Consider the following 13,595-nt stretch of genomic DNA (forward strand, 5'->3'; position numbering starts at 1 on the left):
AAAAGTATTAACGATAACAGGCAAAAACTGATTCCAATCATTGATACAATTATTTTGTGTGGGCGAATTGGCATAGCTTTGCGTGGCCACAGAGATGGTCCTGATTCACAACCAAAAATAGGGGAATACTCGCAAGGGGGGGCTGGAAATTTTCGTGAACTTTTAAACTTTAGGGTACGTGCAGGAGACAATGTATTAAAAGAACATTTACAATCTGCCAGTAAGAATGCTACATACATCTCGAAAACGTCTCAAAATGCTTTGATATCATGTTGTGGTTCAGTGATATCTGACACTATTGTCAACGAGGTTAAAAGAAATAAGTTTTTTTCCATAATTGCAGATGAGGCAGCTGATTGTTCTAATAAGGAACAAATGTCTCTGGTTTTACGTTTTGTGGACAGCAGTTGTGATATTAGGGAGGATTTTATAAGATATATTTATTGTGAGGAAGGGTTAGCAGGAAAAGATTTAGCCTCAGTTCTGCTAAAATGTGTTTCCAAAGATTTATCTTTGGATATTTTAAATTGTCGTGGGCAAGGATATGATGGGGCAGGGTCTGTTTCTGGACATATAAATGGACTGTCAGCTCACATTTTAAGAATAAATAGGAAGGCTATATACACTCACTGTCACGCCATCGTTTAAATTTAAGTGTTTGTGGCTCATGCTCCATCCAATCTGTTAAAAATACCCTAGAAAGAGTAAAGGAATTGTCCTATTTTTTCAACCTGTCTCAAGTTAGGCAACAGCTCCTAGAGGCAAATATTTTACGACATTGTCCTGAAGCTAAAAAGAAAAAGTTAATTGATGTTTGTCGGACTAGATGGATTGAACGGATAATTGGCTTAGATATTTTTCAGGAATTATTTGTTGCAATTGTATACACTTTGGAGGACATGAGTATGAATCTTGATAAGAAATGTAACCGTGATACTTCTACAAAAGCTACCTCCCTTCTGCATCTTGTTACTAATTTTGATTTTATTGTTTCACTAGTTGTAACACGGTCAGTAATGGACTTATTGTTGCCAGTTACAAAGATTTTACAAGGAAAAACTATTGACCTTTTATCGAGCTTGCATCTTATACAAAGTCTTAAAAATATGTCCTTAACTATAAGAGCTTCTGCAAATGATTATCACAACAATTGGTACAAAGAGGCTGTTTCCCTAGCGTCTACAGTCCGTGTGCAAGAAAATAGACCTAGAGTTTGTTCTCGGCAGGTACATAGAAGTAATGTATCAGCTGATACTATATCTAGTTACTACCTGCGCAGCTTAACAATTCCAATTCTAGATCACCTAAGCACTGAACTTAGTAAACGATTTGAACCTAGTTCCTTAGCAGCTTATGCTGGTCTTGCAGTAATTCCATCCAACATGATTTCTCTTCTTTACCATCACCATCACCAAAAATCTTGGAAGGATAACTTCAGAAATTTTGTTCAGTTTTACGAAGAAGACAATTTAATTCTTTAGCTATTGAAGCTGAAATGGACTTGTGGGAAGAATATTGGACTTCGTACAAATTTGATGCACCAGATAATGTTTCCTCTACACTTAAATTAATTCATTTTCCTGGCTTTGAAAATATAACTGTGGCCCTAAGAATTTTAGGCACATTACCAGTCACCTCATGTGAATGTGAAAGGTCCTTTTCTGCACTACGACGATTAAAAAATTATAACCGCAGTACTATGTCGAACGATAGACTAAATGGCTTAGCTCTTCTCCACATCCATAAAGAAATAAACGTTGATATAAATAAAGTTATAAATAAATTTTCCATTGATAACAGAAGACTAAAATTTTAAGACATGACATGTTTTGAGATATATAACTAATGATAAAGAAATGTTAATAGATAGTACTTACCATGTTACCCCCCCCCCCCCCCCACCCCGTTATCTTTTTTACCTCTCTGCTCTTTTTCTCTCTCTCCCCCCTCCCCTCGCCCTTTTTCTTTTCATCTGATTGTTAAATTTTTTAGATGTGATTGATAAGATTTAGGCTATTTTCATAAATTCTGTATACATCCATGATAGTAGTATAAATAATATTCAGTTAATAAGGTAACAAAACAGCTAGCTGCAATGATAATACTTGTCTAAAGACGGTTATACTTTAAGTTAAGGTAACAAAACAGCTAGCTGCAATGATAATACTTGTCTTAAGTCAGCCTGGTGGGTGCGAGTATTCCCCTAATGCAATGATAATAGTAAGTAGGTAAGGGAAGTAGGTAAGGAAAGTAGGTAAGCAAGGGAAGTAGGTATAGTAAGTAGGTAAGGGAAGTAGGTAAGGGAAGTAGGTAAGGGAAGTAGGTATAGTAAGTAGGTAAGGGAAATAGGTAAGGGAAGTAGGTATAGTAAGTAGGTAAGGGAAGTAGGTAAGTAAGTTGGTATATAAGGGAGTATGTTTTTTTAAGCTTCATGTTGACCTGGTGTACTGAAATTTAGTTTAAAATTTTCAGTTTTGATTGTTGTTCATTCATTTATTCATTGGTTGGTTTTGACAATTGATCAATTTGACCCATTTCATGACAGATTCATTTTGTTCATGGTTGGTTATATTACCTGATGTGCAAGCTGGAAGAAAGAAGAAAGAAGATTTTGAATGAAGAAAGAAGATTTTGACTGGATTATTAATTTAATCCTCTAATCTTTAAAAAATGTTATTTTTGGATTTCATTTATCTGTATGTGAATCTGGAAGAAAGAAGAAATTTTGCTGGCTGGCTAATTTTAGCCTTAATTTTTCTGAAAACATTATTTGGCTTTTATTTATGAATTTTATGGTTGTTTTTTTTTTCCAATAACATATAAGAAATGGACATGTGAAGGTCCTGTCTGCTGCATTTTTGAGTGCTGAAATAGATAAATAAGCTAAAGCTTCTGGGGCTTCGCCCCAGACCCCACTTGGGGGGGTTACAGCGCACCCCAAGACCCCCAGCTGTTTTATCACGCGCAAATTTTGCTACGCAAAAATTGCGCGTGGACTTAGCTTCGCTTCGCAAATCCGCCTAAGGAGAAAAAAATCCTGTATCCGCCCCTGAAGCTCCCTATTTACACTGCTGTCTCAGTTTCCAAACAAAGATGGAAAACAAAACAGCGATCTTCGGTTTCTCCTGCTCTGCATGCGTCTTATTTTTGTCATACATAGATCAATTATAGCTGAAAACGGATTATTACATCTAGATAGGGACTCGTATTTCTACGTTGTTTGTTTACATTCTTTAATGCCTTTTTTGTGCGCGCATGTGCATTACGTATGTTATGATATGCGCGCGCGGTATTCCTTTGAAACTGTGAGCCCGTGTATTTCCCTCACATGGCTTGGGTTAACCCGGGGCTATGGTAATATTCATTTGCCATGTTGAATCGCCGTCAAGAGGAATCGAACCCCGGTCTCCTACACAGAGTACGAGAGCTAGGACTCCCCATCAAAGCCATGTCCCCTCCTGTAAACAATAGACAGGGTATATCCCTCGATATTTGTGACGCTAGCCATGTAAAATATGCACTTCTATCTATCTATCATCATGGATTGACATTGAAGCACATTCGTTTGAGTAAAGGCCGTTTCACATTACAGAAATATATTGAATCCAATATATTGGAAATTATTGATAACTATTGAAAAATATTGCCTCAATTAATTGACATAATGTGAAACCAACTTTTGAGACACGTTCGAAAAAACATTACGCAATCGCTTTCAATACTTGTCAGGACTTTTTAATTCAAACACGGTTTGAATTAAAAAATATTGCAAGGGAAATTCTTTTGTTGTGAGAAGACTCAATTGTTCTCCGAACAATAGAAAAATCGAATCAGCAAAGTATTCGAAATTTGTCTGTCTGAAATAACAGTAAATGAAACATACGATCGAAGATAAAAGATGGAGCAAAATAACATTTATTATTTTGAAAGTCAGCCACACGATTTTGCTACGAATGATCAAATACTATTTCCTCAAGCTACGACGCAACAGCAACATGCCGCACATGTCTTCACTCAGAGCTCACCAAAACCAACCTCGTCAATCTTGAGCCAAAACACACAAATATTCGGTCAGAGCGTGCCACAGAGCAATATGATTTCCATCCATTGCCCCAATGCAATTTGGAAATTGCCACATCGTTTCGAATTCAGATGCAATTTCAAGCCAGTCGTCTTTGTTTTCGGGGAACTTGAGGAAATCATCTTTTAGTGTATCATATAATGTTTGACAAACCTGAGGAATAAATGTGGCAATGGTTGAAATACCAACAGAATAGTGATGATGTAAGCTAGTAAAATTCTCCCCAGTAGCGAGAAAGCGCAAAGTTATTGTCAGCTTCAACTCCGGCTCCAAAGGTTTCCGTAAATGCGTTGTCTTCTTCGTTAATTTACTTCTGACTTTCTCAAGTAAAAGCTAAACAAAAGGATTGTTTTAGATCAAACTCAGAATTATTTCACATGAATATCAAGTTAAAAATTATATTCACCTCATATATGTCTGGGCTCATTCGCAGGTATTTGCGGAAACTCTCTTCGTCATACAAACGTAGTTCTTGCACTAAGTTATCGTAAACACCGATCGATTTTCGTTTTTTCATCCACTCCTTCACCCAAATTCTACGCGTAACCTTAGGTTTGGAAAAGTTTGTCGGAAGTAAAGTTGTAGCAATAATAATCGCAGCAACCGCTTTTCTCTGTTCCTCAGACATTTTGAATTACAACAAAATGTAAATGGACATTTAAAGAGACATTTAAAGAGACAATTTGCAATAATTCGAAATATTTTCCAATATAATGAATTCAATAATTTTCAATTGATATCATTATTCATAAATGTATTGCTGTCAATATTTTTCTATATATTGCTGTAATGTGAAACGGCCTTAAGAACCAGCCTGAATGCGCATTCCAAATTCTTCGCATTTGCTACACGATTATCTTTATATCACATTCATTTTTAGACCGCGCTAAGGCGGTACACAAAATCAATATAGAAATTGCTGCGGAGAGATTGCCAAGGCATAGACCATTTCGAAGATTATGCGCCATTATGGATTTGCGGAACTCTGTGGTGCAAGTTGAACTTTGGACTCGGACGTTTTATTCAGCCTTTTGCCTAACGGACGTGCTGGCGGAGGACAGTTTTGGTTTTTGTTATCTGTTTTTATGTTTGGGATGCTAATTTTATGAGTATTATATTATGATACTATATATACTATATGAGTATATGAGTATTAATATTTTAAGAAATACTTTTATTATGCACTTATTTGTACTTTTAATTTCTTTTTGTACAATAAAGGCAACTTAATATATCCTAAAAACCTTTAAACTAGCTAGCTAGCTAGAGGTCTCCCAAAAATGCTTTTAGGACACTACTGTAGCTAGCTATAAGGCTGTAATTAGTAATTAATGCTTGGTTAAAGGTAATTTCATTTTATATTTAGATATTTAAAATTGTGTAGCTGCTTTGTGCATTATAAAGATATTTGCATTGGATTTTAAACTTGGATTACACTTACTTTAGAGAGAAATTTTTGATTTTGGAAATACCTTACTGGATTTGGATTGGGACTTGAACTTTGTTTTTGGATTTGTAAAGAAATGATTAGGTTGTAATATTTGTGAAGATCTAGAGCGTTATAATCCATTCTCAAAATACTTGTCAAAACTCTACAATGTTATCTATTCCTAAAGTGAAACTCAAGCTCGCAAAATAATATGTCTCCTTCTCTATGATGGGTGTAGAAAACTTCAATACACTGCCCATAGAGATATGGTGAACAGATTCACTCTCAGATTCTAGGAATAGAGCCATTAGTCATTTTAATTGCAAATAATTTTTATTATTTTGATATTTTTATCACTTTGTTTTTCAGTGATAATTACACTAATCTTTATATTCATCCCTTGATTCGTCTACTTAAACACTCCTATCTTTGAGTCTTTTAAGAGTGGTATTAGAAAGAATACCTGCCATTGCCCTATATGTATTATTTATATATACACGTATGTTTTTATCAGTTTCGTTATCAGGACACGCAATTATAGCAGTAATTTATTACTAAAGTGTAAATCTTTATGATAAATAAATAAATTACTCTGTGAAGCTTGTTTGAATTATTTGCATAATAAGTTCCATTGCAGAAAAAGCTCTGGCGATTAACTCATCTATTATTCAGCCCACAAGAAGTCATTCAGCTGCCTCATGCTAAGTTCTAAAAAATCCTCATACGTTGTAAGAGCTGACAAGAAGTCAGTTAACTGCCTCACACTAAGTTCTAAAAAATCCTCATACGTTGTAAGAGCTGACAAGAAGTCAATCAGCTGCCTCACACTAAGTTCTAAAAAATCCTCATACGTTGTAAGAGCTGACAAGAAGTCAATCAGCTGCATCACACTAAGTTCTAAAAAATCCTCATATGTTGTAAGAGCTGACAAGAAGTCAGTCAGCTGCCTCGCACTAAGTTCTAAAAAATCTTCATACGTTGTAAGAAGCATAATTCGATCGTTAAAATATGCTTAAAGTTGATTATATATCCACTTTAGCGTTAAATAATAATAAAACACACTCAGTATCCCTACGTCCTACACGTGTATTTAATTACTATTTCTAATTCATTAATAGGTTAAAGCTAAATAAATGTTGTCTGGTGTTATCCCCTGTTACTTAGATAAAAACATTGCGAAGACCTAAACACCCTAAGAGTGTATACAAAACTTGTTTCTTTTTGTGTTTTTTAAGAGAGTTTTCTACTACGGCATATAGGGTTAAAAGTTCAACTTGCACCACCGAGCTTTGAAAATCCATAATGGCGCATAATCTCCGAAATGGTCTGTTAAGCAGGGCAAAAAAAGGGCATAGCAAAAGCAGGCAAGGAAACAGGAAGAGGAATCAGTAAGGCAGGGGTATGCAAGGCATGGGAGGCACAGACAAGGCAAAGGCATTAAGCACGGTAAGGAAAAGGCACGGCTTATAGGCAGGCAAGGAAACAGAAAGAGGAATCACCAAGGCAGGGGCAGGCAACAGAAAAGGCATGTGAAAGGTAGGCAAAGGCACGGTGAGTGATGGCAAGGAGGGCAGGCAGGGACCTTAATAGAAACTCTCCCCTTAGAAAATATTAAGGTGCAAATATTTCAAATTCGATACATAAAACAGGATATTAAATTTATTTAACGTCAATATACAGTGAATGATCTTAGCAGAATTATGTGCCAATACAAAAAGTTAAACATTTTTTGTTAAACTTAAAATTAAAAGTCAACTTGGTTTGAATGAATATAAAAATATTGGATTTTAATAACTCTAGAAACATAATGAGTGGAAAAGAAAACATCACTTCACATCACATTTATAAGTAAGAGCCAGTGAACACATTGGGATCTCAACTTTAACCGGAAAAAAGACCAAAAGTCCTTATTTTTCAGCCGTATTCAAACATGTATTATACTGTCAGTCTAGCACGGCGGTAATATTCTTTCCATTTTCTCCCGTTTGCAGAAATTGCGTAACATATTTTTCTCCGAAAAACCGGTAATCGATTTTTTCTACAGGTTATTATTTTAAGCGACGAAAATTCATCGGTCCCGTAGCTTCTAAGTAATTGACCTGCATTTCCGCATTCGTAGTTTTGAAGCGGTTCATTTTGATTTGTGCTGGCCAGCTAGCTAAGTTACTGAAAAGCTATCAAACGCAAGAATGGGTTCTGAACGAAATAGCAATTTCTGGACTGATTTGGAATTAAAATTAGGTACCTTCGAGCGCCATTGGTTTAATGATGTAGCAAATGGTGTCGAGAAAGACTATTGTATGAATAGTTATATGTTATTTGGTGTTGAAAAACTGATAGGCAATCACCTTGCCCTTGTAGGCCCCATGATAGATAGTTACTTACGAGAAATAGGTGCACGTATGCTGTCTAAGTTATGCAGGGGTCAGATTACTGGCTTAGTTCCTCCAGTTACATTGTCCGTACCTTGGCAGATCATGCGTTACTTAGTCTGTCTTTGCAAAAATTATGGGGCAGAAGTAGAGTGTGTTCTGCCAAAAAGTAAAAATAAAAAAGGCCAAAAAATAATAATCTTTTTAAAAAATGTAGCTAGTGCAGAAAAGATATTTAATCCTGTACGTTTTGATGGGACTAACTATCTTGTAAAACGCAAATATCGCAAGGACAAGGATAACATTTTGCAGTACGATGGTATGTCGAATGTTGCTGTTAGTGAATATGCACCAATACGCCTTGAATATGCACATAGCCATCTGAAAGTGTTGTTTTATATTCAACGGTACACTGCTGATGGCTTCGTTGTTGACACCCATGTGCAGTCATTAATGCTTCATTGTGCTCAAACAGTAACAGCAGCAGAAGTATAGTTAGTATAGCTAAATTGTTCGTAGCTTCACATTTCAAGGAACAATAAATATAGTATATTGTTTGCATAGCGTTGCTTATTTATAGCTAGTAGTCATTTAGAAGTTGTAAATTATCTAGTTTGGACCTATGTGAGATCGGCTATTTGAGCTTTATCCAATTTGTTGTCTACTTATCTATTTTGGAAAAACAACAGTCTGAAAACAATCCTTGTTTGAATTATAAGCTATTTTTTAATAAACTAAAAATATAAATGGCATTTTATATGTAAAAATAAGTTTTTTCCCTGTCCAGGATTCGAACCCAGGTCTCTCATTTGTACGAGTGTCATTCCATTAGACCAACAGGGCGTTAATACAAAAACAATTTTCTAGTTGTACAGGTTAGTCCAATAAAAGACATTTTTCAATAAATATTTTGTTGATATTTAGCATTATCATCTAAGGTTTTTGGTACAACAGTACAATGTGTACTTGAAAGTAAAAAGTAACAACAGGTTGACTGCGCTTAAAAGTAGAATATACTACATACTGTATTGTCTTTGTTGTTGTTAAATGCTCTTCCAATCTACTAACTACAACACTTTCCGTATCTTAATAAAAACTAATAATCTAAAGTAAACTATATATCTATATATATTATATCAATTGAAATTTCATTGGAAATTCTGGAACAAAAAATCAAAGTTGATTGTAATTTTGAAAAAAAGAAAGCTAATAGAACAAATTATATGTACCTTTTGATTTTTAACTACCCTCTGCAATATGCCAGAAGGCTTGTATAAATATATTCAATATATATTATATACTAACTGTAACATAATTGCAAGGTAGGTGGCATGTGTTAATGTCATATAAATCATTAATTGGGCTATGTGAACACAACACAACCCAAGGGTTCCTTCTGGTATATACTATTTCACATTTTTATTTACTTATTGAGACAGTAACAGTAGAATTTATAAAAAGCATTCCGATAATAAAAATTTATCCTACAAAAAATTGTTTTCTGGTTTCGCAATCAGAAAAATATGATTCACAAAAATGTCTTCCCGTAAAAAATTTTTTTTTAGAATAAAGGAAAAAACATTAAAGGGGTCCCAAAACGAGAAAGGATTTTGAGCTTACGTTGTGGAGCTTAAAAAATTGTCTTTGTTCTCAAGATATTCGCCTTTTAAGATTTTTAGTTTTATTATGCTGCATAAATTAATTTAATTTTACTCTATAATATAGTTTGAATCAATGTCCTTTAACAGATCCAAAGTTATTGATGACAGAAAATATCAAAATTTGCTTAAATGTGACATAATTTATGCAGCATAATTAAATCTAAAAATCTTTAAATGCAAATAACTTAAAAACGAAATAATGTTTATAATGTTCCTTCAAGTCGACGAATCAAATCTTCTTTTTTTCCAGTTACTGCCTTCTTGCGTAATTTTAACTCTTCTTTAAGTTGCCCAACAGACATCGATCTTGGAACCAAATTTTTGTTTGTGGCTGTTTGTTTTTGATGATGTGTTGTTTGGTGTTGATTGCACATGTTAATGTCTGAGAAGCGTTCAGAGCAACTGCTACATTGAATAGGCTTTAATATTAAAACCAATTCCTGTGTTAAACATTTTTGATTGACACAAACGAGCAGAGGAAGTGACGAAATACAAACACTGCACAATGTTTCTGACTCCAAAGGACGGCAGCAATGCCAAGCTTCAATGTCCATAACTGGTTTACGAGACTGATAATGAGAATGGTAATTTGATGGCAGTGGGAAATGATAGGGCAGGTAAAAATTTCTTACAAAACTTGAACGCATTAATTGATGCCACTTTCCTTTCTCATCTGTAGCTGTTAATCGATTGCTACAGGATTTTAATTCTTGCTTAATTGAAGAATGTTTCGACTCCTTTCCTTGCATACTGAGTATTCCATAACCAACTCGAAAGTTATTAAAAATTTCTTTGGCATGAAAAGGTACCACATATCCCATTGTCCACACAGTAATATTACACCTCAGTGGAAAAAACAGAGAAAATAGATTAAAATACTTTTTACAGAAAAATGAAACATCATCTGGATAGGTTTCGTTATTGATGTAAACTTTATTAATCAACGATCCAACATCACGCAGTGATATCACAATTTGAGCAAGCGCTAATCTTGTCACAGCTTGTACATCGCTTTTACTTTGTAACTTTAGCGTATCCACTAACCTGTGCCCATATTGTGCAAGTAGAATTGCTTGCGCACCAATCAATCGAACTTCAGGTGTTTTCAACCTTCAACTTATTTTCAATCTGATTGATATTATCTTTTTAGAGCAAATCACAAAAATAAGTTCTGCAAAATTATGTAAAAGTTTATCAACAGGAAAATAAAAACTATCCGAATTCAAAGATAAGTTCTGCATTTTTCATAAGAACCTTAATTGCAAAATATGTTTCACGTATATATCGTTTAAAAATAGCATAATTTTAAATCAGCTCATGGGAACCTGAATTCTGTTGTGTACTTTGAAGATGTTACCTTTTTTTCTCATCTGCGTAATGTTCCTCAATCATCTTCCCCACAAACCTCATTCCACAACCACTCATTGCATTATCATTGCTGCATTTCACAGGCGCTTTTAATATGGTGGAGAATTCCCTTAATTTGTTTCGCCGAACAGCTTCTTGGTATATAACATTAAGGCAGTGGGTCCAATTGTTTATTTCAAGGTGCAGGGGATCTGGCTTCATACGGTCTGCAAATATGCCAATTCTTGGCTCTCCAAGTTGCCGTATGCCATTTTCTGCCATAAAAGCCAAGCATTTTTTATGTTTGGTGTCTTTATTAATGCCAGTAGGTAGAGACTTCTCAAAACACTGTAGTTTTTCCAGATCCTTTTGGCGGTTTTCACAGTTTGGTACCTGCCACGTTGATTTGGAGTCATAGCCTATCGACCCATCCATTCGTTGCAGCTGACTTTTGTGAACGTTACAAAAAGGCGAAGGATAAGTTGCACTTGCAGGTAGTACATTCCCAGCCCAACACAACCAAGCAGTATCACCAGCAGGTACGAATGAGAATGTAACTTTCTCATCACATATGTTGAAAATATTGCCTTTAATCAGTTGCATTTCTTCAGTATGCTGCTTCCAAAGCTGTTCACAAACTTCATGTTTTTCAGGGGCAGTCACCATGTGAAGAGGATAATGAAACTCGCGACTGCGTATACGAGCTCCCCACAAGGAGAGGGTGGCAATTGTCATTGTTTTGTCTTTCCACTCTGGTGCACCATCATCTGCAAATTCAATGACAAAATGGTTTGTATTACCATTGAACCAAAGTAATTTATCTTTTAAAGACTTAACTCTGAAATTTAAATCGGCAATCATTGTTACTAAAGCAGTAACTGTACGTGATACCCCACCTTCAACATGATGGATGTCTCCTATATCCAAAGATTTTACAAAAGAATCAATTGTCTTATTAGATACAGATCTTGTTCTCAGCAAGATGTTATGATCGCCGTATGAAATCAAATTACTTGAAGAATAATGTTCTGTGAAAGAATGTTTTTGTATCTTACAAAGCATTGTGTACTTTCTTCGTGACATATAATTAAAATACTTTGTTAACACTGCCTTTCGAATCCCACCTTCACTTCTAGATTGAAGTTCAGAGAATTTTCCAATAAGATTTTCAAGGAATTTTCCTCTCTTGTATGATAAAATGAACTCCTCCATTTGCTCCTTACTTGCTGTACTTCTTCGGTAGTCCCAAGCACCATAAAGGGAACCGATTTTTCCACCATGAATATATTCGAGTAGACTTTTCGTCTCTTCCCGACGTCTATATTTTACAGAATGTGTGGAAGAATTAATCATGTCAGATGTTGTTGGCAAATTTTCACGTCTTTTCCTTGCATAACCTTTCTGCTCAATCAGCAATTTTACCTTTTCAAATTCCTTCTGGCATTCTTTAAGTTCCGCCTCTTGGTATTGTTTTCTGTCACTAATCTCTTGAACCTCATTCCTCAAGTCTTCAACACTGGATTGACACTCCACCTCTTTTTTCTGCATTTCACCTATATTGGCATTCAGGAGGACCATATCAGAAACTAAAAATATAAAGTTATACACACACCAAAATTACACATTATAGAATTATATAAGTATTTTCTTATACATATGTATATGTATATATATACAAACGACAAACATACTAAACTTTGAACTTTATATTTTGATTCACTTTTCCGTCATGTTTTTCGTTTGTATATATCGTATATAAACATATAACTGTCTCTAATATGTACACTTATCATCCTTTCAGAGCCCCATTAATAGTTCAACATGTTTAGGCATGAGCCCCCAAAATATACATCCTTGTTAACAAGCCGAAAGGCAAGGTGTACTATCATGGTTCAACATGTTTAGGCACTTAATGATAGTGGTACATATATATCATTTTGTATTTAATTTTAAAACAAATAGCTGTGGAAATACATACCTCTTTTTGCATTTTGTTCAGACAAAGACTGGTGTTGTATTTTTAACTTCTTTATGTTGCGTGCAATATGAACAGAAGACTTCTTCCAAAAATGAGTCAAAACAAGGCGTTTTTTATCGCAAGGGCCACAGTGTTTCAACTTCTTTGAACAGTTTTTCTTCTTGGCACAAAGTCTGAAATTAAAAATATTTTGTCATGAATTGGTTGATGTACTTTGTAAAAATAAACAACCCATTATCTAAAATATAAGGATAATGTCTGAATATATGACTCAAAAAACAATTATAACAACCTAGCGCTTCCACTATCTTCATTGTCATCATTTTTAATATCATCAGTGTTACTCCCCCCACTCTCATCATTTCCAACATTTCCATTATCATCTTTGCAATCAGTTTCATTTGTAGCAGTTTGAACCATTTTAATTTATTTTTCAATTATTCACAATAATCACAATATGTCTCTATAATCACACAAGATGAAATATTGTTGTATACTATGTAGGCCTTAAGAGGAACAATAATGATGAATTAAATCCTGCGATATACAACATTTTTAGCAACCTAATTTGCAAAATTAGATCCCAAAACAAAATTTTTATTTATAATATCTCATAGAAGTTTCTCTCCTAAAAAACATACATTGTTCTCTTGCTAACTATAAGCTAGCTAGATACATTATTATTCTCTCATCATAGTAGCTATAGCTAGCCATCTTAATTTAATTT

The 13,595-nt window shown here is 34.6% G+C and overlaps 1 protein-coding gene across 1 annotated transcript; it reads right to left on the reverse strand.

Annotated features, from left to right (window-relative positions):
* Positions 1 to 3,393: 3,393 nt before the first annotated feature.
* Positions 3,394 to 4,901, reverse strand: LOC130630431 (uncharacterized). The gene is made up of 2 exons (XM_057443919.1): positions 4,488 to 4,901; positions 3,394 to 4,414 (listed from the first exon to the last, which is right to left on the reverse strand). The coding sequence occupies exons 1-2, from the start codon at positions 4,707 to 4,709 to the stop codon at positions 4,040 to 4,042; spliced, it is 597 nt and encodes a 198-aa protein (XP_057299902.1). The 5' UTR covers positions 4,710 to 4,901; the 3' UTR covers positions 3,394 to 4,039.
* Between the last annotated feature and the right edge of the window lie 8,694 nt (positions 4,902 to 13,595).

The sequence above is a fragment of the Hydractinia symbiolongicarpus genome, chromosome 2 (genome assembly GCF_029227915.1).
Source record: "Hydractinia symbiolongicarpus strain clone_291-10 chromosome 2, HSymV2.1, whole genome shotgun sequence".
Taxonomy (NCBI): Eukaryota; Metazoa; Cnidaria; class Hydrozoa; order Anthoathecata; family Hydractiniidae; genus Hydractinia; species Hydractinia symbiolongicarpus.